This window comes from Wyeomyia smithii, chromosome 1, assembly GCF_029784165.1.
Source record: "Wyeomyia smithii strain HCP4-BCI-WySm-NY-G18 chromosome 1, ASM2978416v1, whole genome shotgun sequence".
NCBI lineage: Eukaryota > Metazoa > Arthropoda > Insecta > Diptera > Culicidae > Wyeomyia > Wyeomyia smithii.
The window spans coordinates 126,333,871-126,360,232 of NC_073694.1; the positions used below are offsets into that span (position 1 = coordinate 126,333,871).

General features: G+C 39.8%; 2 protein-coding genes across 4 annotated transcripts in view; one reads left to right on the top strand and one right to left on the bottom strand.

Annotated features, from left to right (window-relative positions):
* Positions 1 to 26,362, bottom strand: part of LOC129717179 (cilia- and flagella-associated protein 43) — a 133,921-nt gene that overhangs the window by 79,612 nt on the left and 27,947 nt on the right. The window lies entirely within an intron of this gene.
* Positions 1 to 26,362, top strand: part of LOC129718076 (protein unc-13 homolog 4B) — a 147,503-nt gene that overhangs the window by 37,117 nt on the left and 84,024 nt on the right. For all 3 annotated transcript variants that reach the window (XM_055668488.1, XM_055668486.1, XM_055668487.1), the window contains one exon: positions 11,043 to 11,724. In XM_055668488.1, coding sequence (XP_055524463.1) covers positions 11,043 to 11,724 — 682 coding nt within the window. The remainder of the gene's footprint in view (positions 1 to 11,042; positions 11,725 to 26,362) is intronic.

The following is a 26,362-nucleotide window of genomic DNA, read 5'->3' on the forward strand; positions in this document are numbered from 1 at the left end:
TAATATGGCGACTTCCGGCTACGGAAAACCAGCGGCAAACGACCAAATACCACCCAATATGGGTATTTTCGGAGTCGTAATGATGCACTGGAGCCACAAATCGACTTCAGACACCATTATGAATTGTAGGATGGCAACTTGTGGTTTCTGGAAAACAGCCAAAAATGGCCGATTTCCGTCTAACATGAGTATCTCCGGATCTAGAATGATACACAGCAGCTGAAAGCGAAAATGATCAAATTACACCAAATATGGGTGTTTTTTTCAACCAGAATGACGCTCAGAGGCCAGAAATTATATTAAATACCATTTTGAAATCCAAGATGGCGACTTCCGGTTTTAAAAAACAGCCTAAAATAAACAAATACCATCCAATATGAGTATCTCTGGAACCAGAATGATGCAATGAGATAACAATTGACCTCAGGCACCATTTGGAATCGCTAAATGGTAACTTCTAGGAAACAGTCGAAAATGACCAAATAATACTCAACATGGATATTTCCGTAATCGAGATGATGCATAGAAACCAAACATTGACCCTTGACACCATTTTGAATTTAAAGACGACCACTGTTAGTTTCTGGAAACAACCAAAATAACTAAATACCTCCCAATATGGGTATTTCCGGTGTTAGATTGATGCCAGAAAATTTGCTGAAAATGACCGAATACCACCCAATATGAATATATTCAGAATTAGGGCGATGTACAGAAGCCAAAAGTCGAGGATGTAGTCATTTCGATAAAACCAATAAAACCGATAAACCAAACGATTTGTCTTTTGACTTTGAACATATCCTATGGCCGATTCGTCGTGCATTTGCAGACTTTGAACACATCGCAAGGAATCAATGACTTTGGAACGTTCAAATAGTACAAAACCACATTCAAATTATGTTGAGGCCACATAAATATATCAATCAAAGCAGGTATAGTTTTAAATAGTCTTTGAAATTCTTTTCTTTCCATAACTTTTGAGCCACATATCAAATTGTTATGAAGTTTGTTATTTGTAAGTTTGAGAGATGACTCGTTCGTATGACACTAGTTATGTTCAAATAAGTCATGTGAAATAATAGACTTTCATTGTTTTATTAACAATTTAATACATAACGGTGGCTTAAGTTCAATTATAATCAAATGAAATGGGAACGTATAGGGCAGCCAAACTTTGAAACCACGTGTTCAATCATAATTCATCAGTTAACCTTTAAATAGCCCGCTCATCTTATTATAATATTGATCAAATCGGTTGTGTAGTCTTTGAGATAATGAAGTTTCATGATTTTCACATTTTGGTACTTTACAGGCGAAGTTACAGTCCGATTACAGTAAAATTCAATAGGGTGTTACGAGGCAGCTAGACTTATGAATTGACACTAATTTTGTGGAAATCGGGTCAGCCATCTCTGAGAAAAGTGAGTGAGTTCAAGTAGTCTTTGGAATATGCTACTTTTCATAGCTGGATTTCACATTTTTAAACATAACAGGCAAAGTAATAGTCCGATTGCAAAACAAATCAATAAGATCTTATGGGGCTACTAGACCTTCCATTTGACACTGATTTTATGAAAATCGGTCCAGCCATCTCTGAGAAACATGAGTGAGATTAAGTAGTCTTCAAAACACGTTTCTTGTCGTAACATTTGAACCACGAGTTCAATCTATATGAACTTCAAAAGTTAAGAGTTTTTTAGGTAGCCCGTTCATTTGAAATCAATTTTGTTCAAATCGGTTGTGTAGTTTTCGAGATAATGATGTTTCATGATTTTTACATTTTGAAACATAACTTCTAAACTAAAAATTCGATTACAATGAAATTGAACAGGGTCTTATGGGACAATGAGACCTTTCATTTGCAATTAATTTTATGAAAATCGGTCCAGCCATCTCTGAGAAAAGTGAGTGAGAATAAAAATCTGCACATACACACACACACACACACACACATACAGAAAATGCTCAGCTCGTCGAGCTGAGTCGAGTGATATATGCCATTCGTCCCTTTGGAGCACTTTTATACTTTCGGTTTTGCAAGTGATTGCTATACCTTTCTAGGAGAAAGGCAAAAAGGAAGTCTAGACTTTGTATTGGTTTCTAGCGTATGTCAATAACTTCTAATAGTCAAATTGAAGTTTAGAAGTCAAGTTGAGAAATCTGAAGCGACACCGTTCGAAAATGCTCAAACTATACTGTCGACAGAAAAACCAATTTTCAAAATATCAATTTGAAGAAGCGAGCCATGTATACCGCTGCTACAATCGACTGCTCTACAGGCGACATATAAATCGAACAGAAAACAATTTACGCAGGAATCCGAAACAAACAGTATACAAAAAAAAGGATAAAACGGATATTACCAATTATCGTGGGATAACTTCACTGTCTGCTGGATCGAAATGCTTTGAGGTTAGTCTTAACAAGGCGATTCTTGAAGCATGTAAATGCTATATCACGCCATCTCAACATGGATTCTTCCACAAGCGTTCTGTTGAATCAAACCTGTGTGAGTTTACCTCCTTCTGCATAAGCAATATGGACAGTGGTGCGCAAATTGACACTATATATACGGACATTAAAGCTGCTTTTGACACGGTAGACCATGAAATATTGGATGCCAAATCTCAACGTCTTGGCTTCTCAGGTAGGCTATGTGACTGGTTAAAATCCTACTTGACAAACCGAAAGCTATACGTAAAGATAGGATCGGCTGAATCGGCAACTTTCAGTCCGCAGTGTGGTGTTCCTCAAGGTAGTAATATGGGACCAGTTTTATTCGTTCTTTTTTTCAACGATGTCTCTCTGGCTCTACCGAGCGGATGTGTGCTGATCTATGCGGATGATTTGAAAATTTACCTCGTCGTTCGCAAGTTCGACGACTGTTACCATCTACAAGACATGCCCAACAGCTTTAACAAATGGTGTCAACTAAACCATCTTGTGGTTAGCATAACGAAATGCTGTGTAATATCATATCGGCGTTTAAAAAATCCTGTTATGTTCAATTACTCCATCGACGGAATTATTTTGAATCGAGTCGAGCAAATCAAGGACTTAGGTGTTCTGTTGGATTATCAACTTACCTTCAAAATGCACTATTCCTCAATAGTAGAGAAAGCCAACCGCCAACTCGGTTTCATTTCCAAAGTTGCTGCTGACTTCACCGATCCACTATGCCTACACGCATTGTACTGCTCTTTGGTTCGGTCCATTCTTGAATTCGTTTCTAGTGTATGGTCGCCCTATGAGAAGGTGTGGATTGCCAGAATTGAGTCAGTGCAGCATAAGTTTGTCCGATACGCGTTACGAAATCTTTCCTGGAGGCGCCCTCACGACTTGCCTTCCTATGAAGATCGATGTGCATTATTTGGCATCGAAACATTAGCCAATCGTCGGAATGCCAACCAAGCAGTTTTTGGAGCTAAAATTTTACAATCTGAGGGCATCTTAAGCGGTGATCTATTTTTGAAACAACTTTATACTAGATTTACACCTGCGAAATCTGAATAGAACCAGCTAATATAGGACAACTTTTCGTTCTCCGCACCGGTGTTGTATATCTTGTTGTTGTAAACCGCTGACATCTGTCACACTGTCAACAATTTAATACCCCCTGCTATCAGTTTATGAGACTTGTTATAATAAAAAGCATTTAATATTTAACAAACGCAAATTCGATAAGTTTTACGCACATTTAACGATTACTTTGGCAAGACACTTTAAATCCACAAGACTTTATGGATTTGACGGTTTGACCCTAGCGTCAGTGTCATTTTTCAGGATGGATTGGTATGATCTAAAAATTTCTGCTTCAAATAGGGCTTCGGAGGATAGCGAAAAATGTTTGATCGCATAGATGTTCATCTTCCGTTTTCGTGTCATCAATCTTTCAGAATCTTGCAGTTCTTTAAACTTGGGTTCGGTGTTAAGGATATTGAAACAAGCCTGTATTTTGAACGTTTTCTAGTCCCACTATAATTAGGGCGATTAACGAAGAGCCAACATATTTTGCTTCCTAGTGGCTGATGTTTGCAAACCAAGTAGTTGAACCTACGGTTATGGTCTTCCAGAATTCTCCCTTTTGCTAGTCGGTTTTCTTAAAGCCAAGAACGACAAACATGTTCATTTTCTTCTTCAGAAAAACCTAAGGGAAGACAACTGGGTATAGATTTATAGATTAGTAAATAGTGTAGTGTAAGCTTATTTCTACTTTTGAATCCGTTCTGGATTAAGTTTGGAACATACCTGTTGAGGCATATTGCTTGTGCGGAGAGTACAATTCAGATGGGTCAATGAATGAATCATAATCATTGATTGTGTGTAACCCTCAGGCGGTAAAACTATCGCCTGCAGAAGGAAAGGTACATTATGCTGACAAAAAAATGCATTTAAAACATTCAAGTATTTTCCGAGTGAATGGCATCACTTACGAAAAATACAACAGGGATCATAGAGGTGAGTGAGTAAGAAGAGTAAGAAGCCAGATGTCTCCCCTTAGAGAAAAACTACAAAAATGAATTGTGAATAATCATGAAAAATCTTTGTTTTATTTATCCCCCAACTCAGGCAAAATGCTTATATGTAAATAGCTAAAAATGAGTTATTCAATTAAAATATGACATTTTACCCACCAATTGGTAGCGTACAAAGGGTTTTAGAACGATCTATTTCTTGTTCCGAAAAGTGACACAAATAGATCAAAACGTATACCAGTCTCAATTTTTTTCAAATTATATCTGGTATAAAACAAAATTTACACCACCGGTGCAGCAATGGATTTGAGTTTTTTCCAAAAAAAAAGAACAAAACAACGATTTGGACCACCGCTGAAGATGCCCTGAGATCGACAGTCCCGTGTTGCTTAGTCAACTTCAAATCTACGCACTTCAACGCATTCTAAGGTCCACTGTATACGCTTTCGTTAAGTTTATGGTGAACTGCGCTTCGATTTTCTCAATCTAGTTTACATTTCGTAAAGTGACAAAGCTATTCTTTTGTGATTTTTACCTGCGTATAGTAAAGTGTACCTGTTAAATTACCCGAACGTTGTGAAATATCATTGAATCACTAGTTTGCTGCCGCCAACGAGCAATTTAATTGTGTGGATTCTCTAGCCAAGTTGTACAGGCTACCTTGTTTTGTTTTGATAGTAAAACACATCTTTCGTCGAATTTTGCCGCTCTTTGCGCTACGAAGTGAATCAAAACAGAATGGAGAAGAAACTGTGTGGAGAATGCAAACAAGCTGTCAATGATATCGAACCAATCCGATGTGGCTTCTGTGAAAACTGTTACCACATAAACCAACAATGCTGTGGTTTTAACAGTAGAGTGTGCAAGGATCTTTTCGCACTTGGCAAAATTATGTTCATTTGCCCGGAATGCAGAGAACTGCTGAACGGTCGTTCTATTAGCTCATATATAGCAGATATGCAACTACCACAGTTAGAGCAACCCGCACAAACTACGCAACTCACTGAACTGCCGGCTCAGGTTCAAAAACTCTTCGAGGTTGTTGACGGTTTAAGCAAAAAAATCGACAATTTCTCTCAAATATCGATGAATGGAAATTCTGCTCTCGGCACCCCATCTACCTCGTTTGCCACTCCTGTATGGCCCAACAAAAACATAAAGCGTCGCCGAACAGAGCGGGCACCCATCCCGGTTCAACCTGATCGTGGTGAAAACAATATCGATTTAAGCGATCTTTCAGTGCCATCCATCGCTTCAATCGCAGTACAGAAACGCTTTTGGCTATATCTGTCAGGTTTGAATCCACAACTTATCGATAATGATATTCAAAAAATCATCTCACGCTGCTTGAATACAACTGAACCTGCTGCTGTTGTTCGGCTCGTTAGGAAAGGAACGGATACATCCAACTACTCGTATGTGTCCTATAAAATCGGCCTGGATCCGGACCTGAAGAGCGTCGCTTTGAATCCTGCCTCGTGGCCTACTGGACTGCTGTTTCGTGAGTTAGTCGACATACCAAAAAACTAATATGCGATGCCGACTACACTGCAAGCAACGAGCATGAGCCTGTAGGTAACGAATTTTTGCGATCTACTGTGGACGGTAGGAACCTTCGGGTTTCCACCAAAGGCGAGTATCTTGATGATTTTTCCCAACAACCTGTACCGTGTAGTAACGTTTTTCAGCACACTGCCCAACATACGAATGCTGTTTGGTTGTTCTACCAGAACGTTCGCGGTCTACGCACAAAAATCGACGAGTTTTACCTGGCAACTAACGACTGCAATTTCGACGTGATCGTGTTGACTGAAACTGGACTGGACAGCCGCATCAACTCCCAGCAACTGTTTGGCGACACGTTTAATGTTTTCCGGTGCGATAGAAGCTCTATTAACAGTGATAAACGTTCTTTTGGTGGAGTTTTGGTCGCCGTTAATAAACGATACCCGAGCGCCCTGTTATATACTTTACATGGCAACCATCTGGAACAGATATGCGTGAGCACCACTATTGGTGGCTCGAAAATATTGCTTTGTGCAGTGTACATCCCGCCAGACAAAAGCAACGATCCAGCCATAATTGACGCACATATTGCCTCGGTCACCGAGCTGTGCAACAAGAGATCAGCTGGTGATAACGTTCTAATCTGTGGTGATTTTAATCAGCCTCGCATCGTTTGGACACAGGAGAGTGAAACGCACACCAATTCTTCTCAATTGTCTGCTGTTAGTGCTGCGTTGATTGATGGCATGGACTTTTTAAATCTGCGTCAAGTGAACCAGCAATTAAACCATCTCGACCGCATGCTCGACCTTATTTTTTGTTCTTCCGAGCAAACTTGTGTCGTCGATGTTTGTGTTGCCCCACTTGTTCCCGTTGACCTGCATCATCCTCCGCTAGTTATATCGTTGCCAATTATATCCAAAATGACGACACCGGAATCGTCAGCGGACAGCACTAGAGCTTTGAATTACCGCAAAATTGACTTCACGGCTCTTACAGAGTACTTACAAAGTTTCGACTGGGAGAATCTTTACGGAGTAAATGATGTTGACGATCTAGCTAACTCGTTTAGTGAAACGTTATGCCAGTGGCTGAGGCAAAATTTACCGACAGTTAATAAGCCTGCTTCCCCTCCATGGGCTACTTCGCGGCTACGTGCACTGAAGCGCATACGTAATGCTTGGCAGCGTAAATACCGAAACATTAAAACAAACGAGACAAAAAGTAATTTTAAACGAGCAAGTACAGATTTTCGTCGATTGAACGCCAGCTTATACAAAACCTATGTAATGCGGGTACAAACTGATCTCCGTCGAAACCCTAAACAGTTCTGGAACTTCGTAAATTCGAAGCGAAAGTGTTCGGTAATTCCTTCTGATGTTTACCTCGATGGAACAGAAGCAACATGTTCCCTGGATTCAAGTGAGTTGTTTGCTAAATTTTTCGCTTCTGTTTTCGCCGACAGCACTGCTTCCGAATCGGATGCTGAGATTGCTTCGGCAGATGTACCGCTAAACTTAGTTGATCTAAGTACATTTGAAATTACTGCGGACATGATACTGGAAGCTGCGAAAAGGCTTAAAACTTCTTTTTCCGTTGGGCCCGATGGAATCCCAGCAGTAGTTTATACCCGTTGTGCAACCGTTTTAGCTGAACCCTTATCTCGCATTTTCAACCGATCATTTGAGCAAGGAAAATTCCCGCAGATTTGGAAGCAGTCGCACATGTTTCCTGTATTTAAAAGTGGAGATCGGCGTAACATCAGGAATTATCGGGGCATTACCAGTCTTTCTGCCTCGTCTAAATTGTTTGAAATTGTAGTTAGCTCGAGAATCTTATCTTGTACGAAAAACTACATTTCTAGCGACCAACACGGGTTCATGCCGGGACGTTCTGTTACCACAAATCTTTTGGACTTCACTACGACTTGCATATCGCACATGGAGCAAAAGGCCCAGATTGACGTCATATACACTGATTTAAAGGCAGCTTTTGACCGAATTGATCACCGCATACTTTTACGAAAGCTTTTGAGACTTGGTGCGTCGCAACAATTTGTTGGTTGGCTAAGATCCTACTTATGTGGTCGGACACTACGCGTGATGTTGAGCTCCTGTTTATCCTCCACGTTCTCCAATACATCTGGAATACCACAAGGTAGTAATATGGGGCCGCTCCTTTTCTTACTTTATTTTAACGATAAGACATTGCTATTAAGTGCTGGATGTAAGCTGGTGTATGCTGATGATCTGAAGCTGTATTTGGCTGTGCGAACCATTGATGATTGTCATGAGTTACAAAGACTGTTGGATATTTTTATAAGTTGGTGCCGCAGAAACTGGCTCATAGTTAGTATTGCGAAATGTCAGATCATGACATTCCATCGTATTGCGAATCCTGTCCTGTTCGACTATGAGATTGATGGTCATGTGATCGAAAGAGTGGATCAAGTAAACGACCTTGGTGTTTTGCTCGATGCCAAGCTCAACTTTAATCTGAACCGCTCATTTATCATTTCTAAGGCAACTCGACAACTCGGCTTCATTGGTAAAATAGGACGTGATTTTAATGATCCATACTGTTTGAAGGCGTTATACTGTTCACTCGTGAGACCAATATTAGAAAATGCGTGTTTGATTTGGTCTCCTCATCAGCTTAGTTGGACTCTGAGGATTGAACGAGTACAAAAAAGAGTTATCCGCTTAGCATTGAGAAATCTTCCCTGGCGTGATCCCGCTAACCTACCACCGTATTCCGAGCGGTGTCGCCTTATTGGCCTTGACACGCTTGAACGACGCAGGAGAATCCAGCAAGCCGGATTTGTGACCAAGTTATTGAATGGCGAAATTGACTCACCGAGAACCCTATCTTTGCTGAATTTTCGCGCTCCGCAACGCTCACTAAGGTCTGCTGGATTGCTACAACCCAGAGTGCATCGCACAATGTTCGGTTACAATGAACCTGTCACTGCATGTGTTCGAGCATTCACTTCAGTTGAAGAGATCTTCGAATTCGGTGAACCGTCGAACAAATTCCTACGAAAAGTGACTATGTCTAATATTTTTTAATTGACCATATAGAATAATATTAGGACCAATGTTTTATATGCTGACTCGGGGCAACCCAATGTATTTTGTTGAATTTAATGTTAGTTCGTAATGTTTGTAGTTTTATTATTGACAAATTGTAAATGCGTAATATTGTAAATGTTTAAAATTGTAAATGTATTCTTAAGAAAAGATGATGGGGTTTTTATGCCTCCATGAGGATGGCCTCAAAAGGCTTTTCCCCATCCACTAACTTTCATGGAGACCAATATGGTCAGATGAAAATAGATAATAAATAAATAAATAAATATGGACTGTATATGGCGACAACAACCCTATGATTAGTATAAGCCGACGATTCCAAGATGTTTACCACTTGTTTGATTTTAACGTATCAACAAGAACCTTCCATCGGCGTATTCGTGGCAGAATGTGATATTTTATGTGTTTTACATTAGATCGTTAAGACCATGTGTAGTCAGATGATTTTATACAAATAAACATCAAACATAAACATAAACATCAATCGATTATGATAAACATCAATCGATTAATGAACGCGGACAACATTTCTCTACATGCTTTCTGTCACTGCACTAATGAGCAAAACTCTTGCATTTTCCAATAAATGTCGGTAGACTCCCATCAGCTGGTATTTTGTTGTTGTTTTTGCCGCAGTCACAAAAAGTCGGTTGTCGAAAATAAGGCTGGAATCCGTTGAAATATCGTCTTATTCAACAATGTATTCATTGAATTTCGAAACAACCGCTCTAAATCTCGTATTTCTACCGTTTTCATATACGCTGCTAAACATTGACCCATAATGCTGATCACGAAATTCATTTCTCCAAAGTACCAGTACTAACGACCATCCAATGTTTGCCTTTTAATATACTTTGTATTGATTTCTAACGAATGTCAATAACTTTTAATAGTTTAGATAACGTGAACAACATTTCTCTCTCAAAAGTTGTTACCCTGAATCATGGATATGTTAGCCATGTATCGATATTTTGAGTAATGTAGGAACTGGTACTAATATTGGTGTAATTTTTTTTTTTGCTTTAAGATCAATATTAACCCTGTAGAACAGTGTAACATTCTTCTTCTTGGCTTGATAGGCGTTCCCTCAACGTAGTGCTCATCCAGCATTTTCGCGGCCTTGAATTATGCTTATGCTGTAAGGCAGCCGAATGATTTCCTAACCAAAGAAGAAAGTTGACTGTATCGGTAATCGAACTCTTGCCTTCCAGCTTGGAGTGTTGTGCTCTTACCGACGGAGTTATAATATCCCTATTGCTAAAACATATAAATTTTATGAAAGCATAAAAAATCAAAACCTTTGAAAAAAAAACTTTCAAAAGATTCAAATACGCAACTTTCTTACTCATTGCCATACACAATCAAAATATAGATGAAGACAACCTATGAATGTTTTTATTTTAAATATTTGTCGTCAAGATTTCATGATTAATGACAGTATTTCGGAACTGAGAAACCCAAAATAATATAACATATACTTATTTTTTTGTTATTACCCCTTTCGATTTGTTTAGAAAGCAATAAGGAATTTTTCAAAGCTATATATTCATTCTTGTGTAATTATCGTAACATTCAACCTGGGCTGCCCTTCAGTAAAAACTGAATGGCCGATAAGACTTGTGAGAGCGGAAGTTCGCAAACTGGAACGAAAATGCATTACTCATTCTTCAGTTACAACCGCTCTGTTGAAGCTTACAGTTTACCACCTAATAGTTCTGCATTCAATTTAGATTAATGTGAAAAATTTTGAAAATCGTTCAACGAGTTTCTTCACAATTTCCAAATGATTTTACAAGTAATGTAACCTGGATTAATAACATACTAATTCATAACCTTTTCGCAGTATTCAGTAAATAACGATTTAAACTTTCGAAGGTGTCATTTGATGAATCGCACTTAGTATTGTTAGTATTTTTCAGCACTGCTACGTGCTATTGTAAATAAGTAAAATATTTTTTATTTCACATTCCAGAACACTGCATTCTTCTCAACAAGGAACAACAATGGAATCCAATAACGAGCGATTGGATATTATCAATGAACAGCATCGTCCCGTACATCATAGAGGATGCAACTGCTGCTACCTATACTTAGGACTAGAACCAACTATTCCGGGCAATACACCTCTTCGTTCACCATTGTACGATGCACGACGAAGTATTGATCTGACTAATATAGTTAATAGTAATTACGGTGGCAATAGTATGACGCCCTGTTTATCTAACAAAAGTGAGAATTCAAATGCCCCATGCTTGTTTCGGAAAACTAATTTAGTATCCAGGGTTAATAATAATGAAACACGGAAAGCATCTAAAAATACTGTGGAACGCAATAAGACGCAGCATGTAACTGAACTTCGTTCCGCTTCAACGCGGATGGCAAATTGCACAGAGCATATTTCAGAAAACTCATCGCTCAAAAAGAAAAATGCGTATCGTAAAATTGGACGAGTCAGCCCATTTGTAGTGCCCCGAGAAGAAGACGAAGAGTTATGCGAAAAGAAAAATAATGCATTGGAAAATGATTTATTGGCTGATCGCGAACAGCAGGCGTATTTAGTACTGCACATGAACAACCAACTGCGAAGGCCATTTCGGCGTAAAATATGTACACCATTCAACAACAGGGTTACTATGCCTCCGGAGCACACTAAGGTTTGTTGTTTTATATGTTAGACCGGAAAATACATAAGTGAATCAATGTTATTGGCTGTTAAAAATAATATTGTGGGCATGTATGTATACATATTTGAATGCATATTTTCGAATTTGTAGTATGTATTCAGTTATGGTCATTACTGCCGCTCATATTTAAAAAAAAACTTTTGGAATTTAATTATTGTTAATTTTCAAACTTTCAACATTTGTAGACTTAAGAGAACATTTTGTTTTTATTCTTGAATTCCATGAGCATTGCTTTTGTATTTCAATACTATGTTAGTTGGCCCGTAGTGGCATTTTGGACTATTGGACGTACTACAAATGCTGGTATTTAATCTCAAATGATGAATCTTTTTTAAAAAATCTAGTTTGGGATCATGATTAAACTATGACAACATTGACAATTTGATGCAGATGGCCAGGGATAGTTTCAAACTCAACTGTTTAATTTGACTACCCTTTCAGTATATCACGGAAATACTTGGATAGATCGTTTGCTTGAAAACGAATCCACATCCTGCTTCTAATATGGAGACACTGCGCAGAGCAAAACTTTTTTTCATTATATAACCATGTTCAAAAAATTGTTTCCTAATGAGCAAAATCATTTCAAATCGCCTGGAAATACGCGAAAATTTAATCGACCATTTTTGATTTGAATGAAACTTTGTACACGTATATGGCTTAGCAAACTGAGCATTTTTCACAGGTGGAGAGATTTTTTACACCCATGAGTTACATTCTAAAAGGGTGTATGCCTTTTGGCATAGGTTTTATTCGAAGCATTGTAGCCCAGAAACCGTTGGTTAAATAGAAAAACTGTCTGAGAATGAGTTGTAGCGAATCGAAAATGCATCATAAAAAAATATACACTGTACAAAAAAAAATTTTTTGACCAAAAAAAATTAAAAATAAATATTAAATTTCAATTACAAAAAAAAATTGAATTTTTTTTTTATTTTTTTTTTAAAGAAACTTGACGTTAATACGCAACTCTTAAAAAAAGTCCAGGATGAAGAAATGAAAAATATTTTTTTTATGGTAGATTAATTTTTTTATGAAAATTCAAATTCAACATATTTCAAAATATTTGTATTCTGATGATTTTAAAAGATGCAGAGCGTTATTTTGAATCAAAAAGCTTTTGGCAAAATTTCTAATTTAAGCTTGAAAAATTATAATTATTTAGGAAAATACACGTTTTTCTTAATTTGTCCATGGTTCTCCAGTAAAAACCATCCGTTCATTGGAATGCTTGATTAAAAATATACAATTCATTCTTTGACAACAAAACGATTGGGCGAACGGTTCTCAAGAAAAGAGTTAGGGAACATTCATAAATGACGTAGCATTCGAGGGGGGAGGAGAAGGTTTGCAGTTTTGTGACGAAATGTGACAAGGGGGAGGGTAGGGGGTCAAGTCAAGCTACGTAGCTAATATGAAACTTAGGAAAAAAGGTTATTTTTATTACTTTTTTGTTTTTTCTTGTTCATTTTATGTTTTAGGTAATAAAAACAGGCAAAAAAATATCATGAGGTGGAGGGGGGGGGGGTGCTATAAAGCTACGTAATTATCTAGAGGGGGTCTTGACTCTGTGACGAAATGCTACGATGGGGGAGGGGGGAGTCGAAAAAACCTAAAAAAAAGCTACGTCATTTATGGATGTTCCCTTAAATGTTCTAAGTGATATAAATATATATAAGAATCAAATATTTATTTTCGACTTTTATTATCTCAGGAACGTATTTTTTTATGACATAGATACTTTACAGAACTAGTTTCACCTTATATTTTATATACATCATAAGTAAATGATTCGTAATCTTTTGAAAACAGCTTCGTTTGTATCTTATTTTCTGAAATCGGAACAAAAGAGTAATACTTTTGTGTGGCAGCTATTATTATAGATTTTTTGAAAATATTGCTCCATTCTGTTACTCCTTGTTCATATTTTTCATATGATTCCCAACTAAATGACATTTTTGATAAATTTTTATTACTTCTTCTGATTAGACCAATCATACAATTCTTTTGCGCTTGTAATGGGATGTTCATGTTCTTAGGCTAAACTTGCATTTCCTGCCATTCGTTTTAATATGCAACCAGTTGCATCGCATGGGCCTTCACCATGAGAAGTCGCAAAAAAATGCCACTCTGCATGGACGTTATATTTTGTTTTGAACTTGCAAAGTTTTTTTCTATTTTTATATTGTGAGGCAGCTCCATCAGACATTAATATCGCTTTCTTCAACTCTATTGTTGTTTTCAAAAAACTCATTAATTTGGCAATGAACACCTGAACCGCAACAGTATCATAATGGAGTACTTCCGATATTGGTGCTTATTACGGGAGTCACTTCACGGTGAAATCAGAGTGAAGTGAACAAAATCCTATTACGGGACTCACGTAAGTGAGAAAATCGTCGCAAAGTGACATCTGCCGTGGAATCTGGGTTATTATGAGTGTCATATCAGTGAAGGGAGAACGGAAAAAGCGACGTTTCGCGTGGAATTATTTCACGATCATTTTGAACGGTGAAATGATTCCACGAAGCTGCCATAAGTCTTAAAGTTGATTGATTTGTGATCTAATGGTAAATATTGGATTTATTCTTCAGTAACGAAGCGAATCAGAGTTTGATCCGTGCCTTAAAGCGGTCCATTTTTCAATTTTTCGCCCGATGAAAAAAATGCGAACTAGTTCCGGAAATTTTCGATACCGAAAAAAACATTTTTTTTTTATGCCGAATGTCTTAGAAATGCAGAACAGGTCAAGATCTGGTGTTATCTAAAATAAACGGGAAAAAACGACTTTCTGAGACTTAGAGATTTTTGAGCTGGGAAACAATCTCATTTCACTTGTCCTATTCTCAATTTCACTTCACTGTCAATCTCACTCCACGGAGGTGATTTTTGTCACCTCACTTGAGGTGGAAGCGGTAATAGGTCTAATAAAGTGAAGTGAGCGTGAGAGTGAAATATATTTCACCGTGAAGTGACTCCCGTAATAAGCATCATTATGATGAAGCTGATATTCTTAAGTGTTCCAGATTTGAATAGTAAACAACGAAGGGATGAATTGTGGCTTGACTATCATTCCAATAACTACACGAATCACAAATTGATAAAGACGTATTAAAATGAGCTTGACTGTTCAATATTTTTAATTTTGCAATAACGTTTTCGTTTAATTTGCCCGATGATCAGGAAAGGGTTTACAGCATTTGGGCTTGGTGTATTCCATTTTCACTTTATTCATCTTCACAAAATGCAAACTGTTACTAACACATCTGGAGTAGTGCAATCGTATTTATATACGAAAAAAGATATTATAGGTAACCCAGTAGTTATTGGTTGCGTACTTTACAAACAGTTATTATTAGTAAACAAGTAGGTAGTGTTGCACGACAAACATATTTTTTTATAAAACATTCGGCAAGGGGGAGCGTGTAGGTAGGCTAAGGTTTAGCGCTTGAGTTATTTATCCAATCGTTTTGTTGTCAAAGAATGAATTGTATATTTTTAATCAAACATTCCAATGAACGTATGGTTTTTGCTGGAGAACCATGGACAAATTGAGAAAAACGTGTATTTTCCGAAATATTAATAATTTTTCGAGCCTAAATTAAAAATAACTCGAAAACCGATGCCTTTAGAATGAATAATACCAAGAGCTTTTTGAATCAAAATGACTTTTTGCATCTTTTAAAATCATAAAAATACAAATATTTTGAAAAATGTTTAAATTAGAATTTTTATAAAAAAATTAATCTACCATAAAAAAATTATTTTTCATTTCTCCATCCTGGACTTTTTTTTGAAAGTTGCGTATTAACGTCAAGTTTCTTTAAAAAAAAATTTAAACAAAACCAACTCTATTTTTGAATTGAAATTTAATGTTTATTTTTTATTTTTTTTTGGTCAAAAACTTTATTTTGAACAGTGTATATTTTTTTATGGTGCATTTTAAATTCCCCACAACTCATTCTCGGACAGTTTTTTATACAACCAACGGTTTCTGGGCTACAATGCTTCGAAAAAAACCTATGCCAAAAGGCATACGCCCTTTAAGAATGTAACTCATGGGTGTAGAAAATCTCTCCATCTGTGAAAAATGCTCAGTTTACTAAACCAAATACGTATGAAAAGTTTCATTCAAATCAAAAATGGTCGATATTCGACCATAGGTCATTTGGCGCGATCTTGCTCTAATGATTTATTAATTTTTTAAACTTTAGAACTTAAAAGAGAGTCAAATTGTTCCACTGTATGATGTTACATTTCAAGTAAAACTTACAAAAAAATGAAAACGAGTGTGATTGAGAAAACAGTCATAATTTGCACAAACAGTTGCCTATGAGAAAACATTTACACGGGCAAAATTTGGCTCCGCACTTTTTGACAGTTGCCTATGAGAAAACATTTACACGGGCAAAATTTGGCTCCGCACTTTTTGATTGTCATAGCAAAGCCTAGAATAACTGGGAACTGACGTCTCTTAACCATTATTAAGCAGTTAAAATCACTCTGTGATACTCAGATATAACCTTACACATAACCAATGATGCGCATGAAGAGTCTGTCCCCCGCGTTCCAGATTAGAGACCTTTTTCAAGGTTTATAGTGCGATTGTTTCTGCACGGAAAACAAAATCTACCCAACCAGTACAAACTACCTGAAATGATGTAAACATTATAACACTTACGTGTTGGGTAATTTTGCAATGCGAACGCTGAGTCAATTCAACTTGATAGATTTTAAACATGCTCTTACTCAATGGCGGTGTTTTGATAAAAAGCCAACGTTGAGTATTTTGAACCCAACATTGGATGAAAAATCAAATTGGTTGAAAAATTGAAAACCCGAGTGATGAGATTGATTTCAAGAAAGTGGCAAATATTAGTAAAAATTGGTAGTTTTGACACTGAGTTGGTGATTTTAAGTGACGAACGGTTATGTGCATCTTTTGTTAATAATAGCCGTCAATTAAAAACAAGATTAACAATGAATTGTTAGAATGGAGCTAAAGCGGAGGCGCTAACAGGGAAAATTGATGAAGCCAGTGATCCCAAATTGGAAGGTACTTGAATAAATACTAAGATAGATTTTTTAGCTTGTTTTTCAATTATTTTCTATTTCCAAATAACGTTAAATCAATCGAATGAAACTACCCAATATAAAGTATAAAAGAGTGAACTCATCGTTGAGTATTTTTGACGTATTATTACACTGAGTGCTATACAACTACTATTAAATTAATCTACAATTACTCAAAATTGGCTTCCTGCACGGAACGACTCCGTTGAGTGAAATCGACATGAATTTGGGTACTTTTCGTTTTCCGTGTGGTTTTAAACCTGAAATGTGTGGTGCAAGCCTTAAACACTAATAGGGTGGTCAACGGGAAATGCGTTAATATCGTTAACATCCTCACTTTCAGTCGAGTCCGTGTTGTAATTGTTTTGAAATTTTCACCTGTCTTGTTTTTCTTTTAAAATAAACCAACAATCACATATTAAATAATGAGGTTTGCCTACTGTTGAATACAGTCAGCGAATTTGTAGGACAGCACCTATGGTTGATTTTCATAAAATCGGAAACTACATGGCGATATTCCAAAGCATCTAAAATTAGAACCGTTAATCAAATTTGACATCATGTTTCAAACAGTATAATCTTATATTGTATTTATGAATCAATAACATAAAATATCTAATGAATTAATGTTGCCATTGACTGGTGATACAGTTTGAACGTCGGAGTATAGGTAAAGGATTAAGTTAGAGCACAATATATACAGTATTTTTCGTCTTGTATTAAATAACCCATCATGTATTTGACTTTTTTAATGTCTAATCCTATATAAAATGCAGCGGGTACTGTCTTATGTCACCGCTTGACAACCTAACTTTGATGACGTTGGATGATGTTACAGGACCTATTGGACATGTAACTATAAATTCATAATTAACAAATAGTGGTCTGGTTAATTTGAAATCTCTGTGACATGCTGAATATCTATTACACAACGTTCACATCCCGAAATCACCTCTCTCCTTCTTCAGTGCTTAAGAATAAAATTATATTTTTGATGGTTTTCGTCGATGCAACTGGATCAGAATCTTTAGCCATGTGCGAATAACACAGTGCAACAAAAATTGACTTTTTTTCTGCCTTGGTTTCTATACATAATTTTGTGTGTGTATTTAATGCAAACCCAAATTTCCCTGAGTTTGAACCTATTTCAACTCAAGTAGCAACAATGGCGCCATTTTTAATTTTCAAGAAATCGAAAATTCTCGATGTTTTTTCGACGCCATTTTGTTTTAAGACCAAACATAAAAATTCTAAGAGTTTGTCCCCATATTAGCATCTTCTTAGCCATCTTTAAAAAAAAAAAACAGATCTTAAATCGGACAAAACGGTGATTCTACGAAAACGGTTTTGGCATGGTTTTAGTATGTCTCACAAAGCAGAAAAATATCGAGTATGTCTGAGCATTGTGGCTAATGCCTTGATATCCTAAAGTGGTAGCAAAAATTTTGTCCTATATTGAGTATAAAAGTCTCAGGAATCGATTGGTTGGTGTCTGATCCACGTAAAATGTCAGTAACATGTCAATTTTGCCACAATTTCTCCTATTTGGGACGAAATCGATATGTTGCTGACATTTTACGTAGATCAGACACCTACCAATCGATTTCTGAGACATTTTTACTCAATATAAGATATACTTTGACTACCACTTTAAGATATTAGCGCATCATTATTAACGCTAAGACATACTAGATATTTTTCTGCTTTGTAAAATATACTAAAACCATGCCAAAACCGTTTTCGTAGAATCACCGTTTTGAACTCAGTTTTTGTTCGATTTAAGATCTGTTTTTTAAAAGATGGACAAGAAGCTGCTAATATGTGGACAAACGCTTAGAATGTTGATATTTGGTCTTAAAACAAAATGGTGTCGAAAAAACATAGAACATTTCCTATTTCTCGAAAACTCAAAATGGTGCAATTGTTGCCCCTTAAGTTAAAATATGTTCAAACTCGGGTAAATTTATTTTTGCATCAAACTTCATCAAAAAATCATACATAGAAGCCAAGGCAAAAAAAATTGTTGCACTGTGTAATAACACGTGTGCCGAGAAAAAGTTAAGACTCAGTTCACTCTGATTTCCTTCCGCGTCAATGAGTCCGTAGCGTAGCTGGAAAAAAACATGTTTTGGTGTGCCTCAGGTTTAGAGTTATCTTGAAAAATAGACATTTTGTGTAACTTCGTTTGTCGTGTGCGTTACTGAAACAGACAACTAAACAAACTATATAGAGTATTGTATAATGATCGGACCAGTCAGAAAATGTTTATATGCGTGATTTCTCAACTCTTGAATAAGAAACTGTTTCAAATATGTAGCAGCATCATCAAACAACTTTTTTTGGTGATTTTCAGAAGGTTTCATTCAGATTGCTTTAGAAATATTATAATTAAAAAAGTTTTAAAAAAATAACTATTTTCGAGCACAATTTGCCTTTATAATTGTTATCAAGTCTTGCTTTCAAGCAATGATCTTAGAATCAAATATTTAAGGATTGCAGTATATTTTCCAATAATATGCTTCTGTAACATTTAAATTCAATGTTGAAACGCTTTCTATATGAAATATTTGCTTAAGTTGAAACTATAACGAAGGCCTGTATTGTATCATGATCGGACCAGTATGAACCATGATTGGACCAACATACTTCTTTGACATCACCGCTTCACATTGCTAATGCTTAATATACCTAATGAAGGATTTCACGTTTAGTTCATTGAAACAGAACAGTGTCCTAAATATTATCAAAATTATTTGATCTGAGTCAATCTATTGCATGAAGTCGATGAAATAGGTAAGCATCTAAATCCTCAACCGCATAAACATCACTAAAGTAACACAGCGTGTACGAAATCACAGTACTGCCAGTCAGCATTATCACTGTCACCTGATTGAAGCTGAAAGAAATTTTCACTTTTCGTGTTGAAACTGATATTCGTGGTTTTCAGTTCTAACTGAGATTCTATCTCTGACAGTGACAATTTGCAACACTGGAACTAGGGCTGGGACTTTTAACCGAATATACTCGAGATCTGGTTATCCGAAGCTCGGATCACGGATGGGTAAACGAATACTATCCGGATACTCGGATATCCGGATACGGATCATCGGACATTCGGGTATCCGGATATTTATTATTCGGATATCCGTAATTTTTGTCTGTCTTTTGAAACCCCGTCAAATAAAACGTAACACGAAAAATGGCTTTTTTCACAATCCTCCATCCCCTCGTAAGTATTTATTTACATAATTCTTTTTAAACTATGTTCGGATACAAAATCCGGATATACGGATATCCGACTATCCGAAAATCCGCATATACTGTCGGATAATATCCGAAAATCCGGTTGATCCGGATTTTGGATATTTGTCGGATATCCAATGCCGGATATCCGAGTGTTTTAATCCGGATAGTCCCAGCACTAACTGGAACAGGACATAAATAGTGCTGGGACTTTTAAACGGATATATTCGGGATCCGGTTACCCGAAGCTCGGATCACGGATGGGTGAACGAATACTATTAGGATGACCGGACATCCGGATACGGATAGTCGAAAAGACGGATATTCGGATATATGCATATTTACTATCCGGATATCCGCATTTTTTTCTGTTTTTTGAAGCCCGTTCGAATAAAACGTAACGCGAAAACTGGTTTCTTTCACAATCCTCCATCCCCTCGTAACTAATGATTTACATAATTCTCATCATGTTCCGGAAAGTGTTCAGTCGTACCTATTGTCAATTGGTGGAAGAAATGTACGCTTGGCTATTAGAATAACTATAAGCCATTTCGATGGTGTGCTGAGCTGTTCAAAGACAAGATCCAATTCAGCAAAGTTGATTCTACCTTGATGCCACATGATGTTTCTGAAGGCTTCGGTTTGCAAAGCACTACACTCTTACTCCCTCGTACCTGTATTACATGCATGTCTAGACTGCGTAGCAACGTCAACAATAGCCATTGAAATAACAGCCAAATTATCTACGATAATTTGATTATCTGCGTTACGCCAGGCGTCGTCCTTTTGGAAAACACTGTTTATCAGCTGAATAAAAAATGGCGTTGATGCCTGATTCCATTTTTTGATGGGTAACTACGTTATTCAATAAATATTTATTAGTTTCTTTCACTTCTACATTAATTCAACATTTATACTCTAAACTAAAATGTTTCATTTATCTACTGTAATTCTTTTATTTGTTTATACCAATAAAATAAAGAATACCAGTACTTTTTATTTCACTGTACACAGCAAAATATTTTTTTTCTTGTAGTTACGATTTTTTTGTTTTTAGCTAGCAATTTATCGGTCTAACCAGTCTCATTCAACAAACAAAGTATTTGGATGAAAGTTAAAACTTTACTAAAGAGCAGTCAATTTCGACACTGCAAAATGGAAATGATTTGATTGCAACTTTTGTAGTAAGCTTTATGATCTAAACTCCATTTAAAAGTGTTTGGCTACGACGAGTCAATTAGTTTAATAAGACCAAGTAAGCAAAGTAAAGTTCACATCAATTGACAACATAATTCTAATTCTAAGACGCTCGATCAGAAGTTAATAATTCTAATTCCCTAACAAAAAACAGCAAAGCTCAAAAACTAACATTTCGCTGTCAAAGCATGACCTTTCTATTTATAGAACACATACTTAGCTGCCAACTATTAGTGTACAGCACAATTGCGTGGCTACCCGATCAGTAAAAAATATTAGGGTTATAACAAATCTTGATATTTTGTTACGAACTTTTTGTATCAACTTGTGTTCTAAACATGGTCTCGTAAATAGTTAAAATATCGAAATTCCTGTACAATTACTTACTGATTATTACAAATTATAGCCAATTTTGTAAGGTTTTTTGCAGAAAAAGATCAGAATTAGTTAGAATACACAATGTTTTGTTAATTGAATAACAAATTTTGTTCTAAATATGCTTTAAAAAGACACACTTTGGATTATTCTTCTGTATGATAACAGAATTTGTTATAATTCTGTACTTTTCATCATTCTGGCATATCAAGAATATTACAGGCTTTGTTATTTCTATCAAGTTCAGATATATTTGTGTTACCCGTTTGTTATAATCGTTTGATCTGGTAACGCTACAATTCTTTTGATACTAGCAATGTCTCCCGAACCGGGATCCGAATATACGACGACTGGCTTGGTCAGAATCATACTTTCAGACCGGCTAAAAGAATGATCAAGTAACCACAGTTTTGTTGCTTTAAACAGATCACTATGGCAGAGCTGAATGCCACCACGGGTCGGTAATTGGCGATTACCGAAGGCCACGGAAGTGCTCACTGCTAGCAAGCAGTCCCGGACCATCAGCGGGAGCTAGCCTAGGTCGTGGCGAGATTCAGGCACTGGGCCGCTGAATTCTCGCAAAAGCCACACTGGCCGGAAGCAGCTCCGACGGAGCGAGTAGTGCCGCTCCCACCACCCAAATGCACTATACCGCCCATTGGGACTGATGCCAGTAATGTTCCCAATTACGGCAACTGGTCGCATCACTATAGGATAAGAGTCGTTTTCGTTTTCGTACCATGATTTTGGGCTGGCATCTGCGCCGAGCTCCCTTAGTAATGTCGTGTGATAACGGCTTGAAACGGCGAGATTACAACCGGTGCAGGGGTCTCCGTCCCGTAAAACCTGGCAGGCCTTCCAGTACGTTCCGAGTCCATTGTCTGGTGGGAACCCGGCAGGAGTAGGATCAGATGTCTTTTCCTGACTTGCGCCGGTCGGGGGTGTCATAGTTGCCCATAAGGCGCTATGGCAGCCGCCCCTAGCCATGGCCTCACTGCTCCGGCATAGACTACCTTGGGACCATTTAGGCGACTACTCCATTATGGATAAGGATAGCGGCTGGTAGGGGGACCCAATAAATAAAAATGTTGAACTCAAAAACAAAAGAGACGGGTGCGGAGGGGTTACCAAATCCCTTCGCACGAGGTGGCATCCAGCGGTCTCCGCAGAAGAAGGCGGAGACGGATGCGGCGAAGTCTGGAGGTGGAAAAACGGCGAATCCGTCGGTGTCCACACCAGACATCTCGGTAGACGGTCCCTTGCTAGTCAAGGCCGTCGAAAGGTGTATGGACTCGCGGCCAAGAGTGGCGGCGCTGTCTGAACAACTCGATGCCATAATCGAGTTCTTGGCGAACAGGCGAAACATCGCTGGCGACCTGAAGCAGAGCCTCCTCCTGCTTCGGAGCACCATTGATGAAGCCAGAAAGGAGCACGAAGAACTCGTAGCTCGGGTGAAGGCGGCCGAGAAAGCGGCCAGGACCGGGAGGGCGACTGCATCTAAAGAGGTGCAGACAGACGCCCCCTCGTTCACGTCGGTCTGCTCCACGGGGCAGATCGCTAAGCGAACTAGGCAGTCCCCGGGGGAAACGGCCCCCGGGAACACCAAGAAACGATTGGTCGTGCTACTCCCACGGGAACACACGCCAACCGGTTCAAGGTCCACCGCGGAAAAGGCACAGGTGGAGGCTACGGGCAACCCTTGGACTACCGTAGAGGGTAGGAAGCGTCGGGAAGGTGCGACGCGACAAGATGGCGGAGCGGCCAGAGGACCAAAAAAGGTCAAAAAGGCGCGGAGTAGGGGTGATGCCCTCATACTCAAGACGGATGGGTCGAAGTACTCAGAAGTCTTGAAGAAGATGAGGGGGGAAACCCTACTCAAGGATCTGGGGGCGGATGTGCGGAGTATCCGCCGATCTCGCACTGGCGAGATGATACTTGAGCTCCGGAAGGACGCCAAGAACAAGGGGGCTACCTACAAAACGGTAGCTGAAAAGGTCCTAGGGAAGAAGGTGCAAGTGCGGGCACTCACCTCAGAAGTGACTCTCCAGCTTAAAAACCTGGACGAAATCACTGAGGGGTGCGACATTGCACAAGCCCTAAAAGCGAAGTGCGGGGTGGAGGTGGCTAAGGAGTCAATCCGCCTCCGCAAAGGTCCGGCGGGGACCCAGATAGCTACCTTCCGACTACCGTCGGCGGACGCTGAACCTGGCCCTGAAAGAGGGCAAGTTGAAGGTCGGCTGGTCTGTATGTCCTCTGGGCATACTACAGCAACCAGACATTTGCTTCCGGTGCTTCGAGGGCGGACATAAGTCCTGGACCTGCAAGGGGCCCGATAGGAGCCAGCTGTGCAGGCGATGTGGAGGTGCAGGCCATAAAGCAAAGGACTGTGTGGAGTCTCCCAAGTGCATGGTATGTTCCGGGAAACGGGACGCCAAACACTTTATGGGAGGCCGCAGGTGCCCAGCCGGTAAGCCGGCTGCGAAACCACGGGCGTAAGGGTGACGCAACTGAACCTGAACCATTGCTTCGCGGCTCAGCAGCTGCTACACCAAGCAGCCACTGAGTCGTTGTCGGACATCGCCGTCATATCGGATCCCTACCGCATCCCTCCCGGAAACGGTAACTGGGTTGCGGATAAGTCCAGTTTGGCGGCCATATGTACGACGAGCAAGTTCCCGGTTCAGGAGGTTGTCTCAACCTCAGAAGAAGGGTACGTAGTTGCTAAGGTAAACGGAGTGTTCTACTGCAGTTGCTATGCTCCGCCACGTTGGTCTACCGAAAGGTTCACCCAGATGGTCGACCTCCTATCCATGGAGCTAACGGGCCTAACGCCGTTGGTGGTGGCGGGCGACTTCAACGCTTGGGCTGTTGAGTGGGGAAGTCGCTTCACGAACCAGAGGGGCCAGATCCTGTTGGGGGCTTTTGCAAAGCTCAACCTAGATCTGGCCAACGTTGGGAACAAAAGTACATTTAGCAGAAATGGTGCGGAGTCGATCATCGACGTGACGTTCTCCAGCCCAGGACTGATCAAGAACTGGAGGGTAGACGATGGCTACACTAATAGCGACCACCAGGCGGTCTGTTATAGTGTAGACAACAACGAGAGGCGGCAAGCGACGGGTAGAGCCAACACTCCGACCGTTCGCGGGTGGAAGACATCGCACTTTGATGCCGAGGTATTCGAAGAGGCAATGAGAAGGGAGCGCGAGGGGGGCAGTTGGATCCGCCCGACTGCTGACCAACTAGTTGCTATGCTATCGCGGGCGTGCGACGCCACCATGCCTAGGACTCGCCAACCTAGGAATGGAAAGCCACCGGTTTACTGGTGGACGGACGCGATAGCCGACCTTCGCAGTGCGTGCCTCCGTGCAAGACGGAAGATGCAGCGTGCGCGAAACGAAGAAGAGAGGACAGAGCGCCGCGCAGCATTCAGTTCGGCAAGATCGATGCTAAAGAGTGCGATAAAGGCCAGCAAGAGGGCTATGTGCGAGTGCCAATACAAATCCGTGGGGTGACGCTTACAGGATCGTAATGGCCAAGACTAGAGGCGCGCTGGCGCTTGCAGAGCGATCACCAGCGATGCTGGAGCGTATCATCGAGGGACTCTTTCCACGCCACGAGCCAAGTCCTTGGCCTCCGGCAGTCGAGTCTCACGTCCGACGTTCCAGTATCTCAGACATAGACCAGAGATGGTCGGCCAACCTGCCGAGCATCCAATCCGTGAGCGATGACAGCCGTGTCGAGGCAGGGGAGGAGGCAAGGGTTACGAATGAGGAACTCATCGTGATCGCCAAATCCCTAAAGGTGAGCAAGGCACCGGGACCGGATGGTATCCTTAACCTGGCGATCAGGCTGGCGATAAAAACGGCCCCCGGGCTGTTCAGGGCAGTCATGCAGAGGTGCCTGGATGACTGTCTCTTTCCGGACAGGTGGAAGCGGTAGAGACTGGTCTTATTGCCGAAGGCTGGGAAACCGCCAGGGGACCCATCGGCAAATAGGCCTATCTGCCTGCTGGACACCGCGGGCAAGGTGCTCGAGAGGATCATCCTCAACAGACTGGTGAGGTACACGGAGGGTGTACACGGTCTGGCAAGTAACCAGTTCGGCTTCCGGAAGGGCAGGTCCACGCTGGACGCAATCTCTTCCGTCATCAAGACGGCGGAGGTAGCAATCCAGCGCAAGAGAAGGGGAATACGCTACTGCGCAATCGTCACGCTCGACATGAAGAATGCGTTCAATAGTGCCAGTTGGGACTCCATAGCGCTCGCGCTCAGGAGCATCCATGTACCGGTGTCGCTGTACAAGATTCTGGAAAATTATTTCCAGAATCGAGTACTTGTTTACGACACGGAGGAGGGTCAGAAATGCGTCCCAATTACCGCAGGAGTTCCGCAAGGTTCTATCCTGGGCCCGGTGTTGTGGAATGTCATGTATGACGGAGTGTTGAAACTCAAGTTCCCTGTAGGGGTTGTGATCGTCGGCTTTGCAGACGACATAACGCTGGAGGTTTACAGCGAGTCGATCGAGGAGGTCGAGTTGACGGCCGCGCACTGTATACGCAAGGTCGAGGACTGGATGCGCTCCAGGAAACTGGAGCTCGCGCATCATAAGACGGAGGTCACGGTTGTGAACAACCGTAAATCGGAGCAACAGGCGGTGGTCAGAGTCGGAGACTGCACCATTTACTCGAAGCGATCCCTGAAGCTCTTGGGGGTTATGG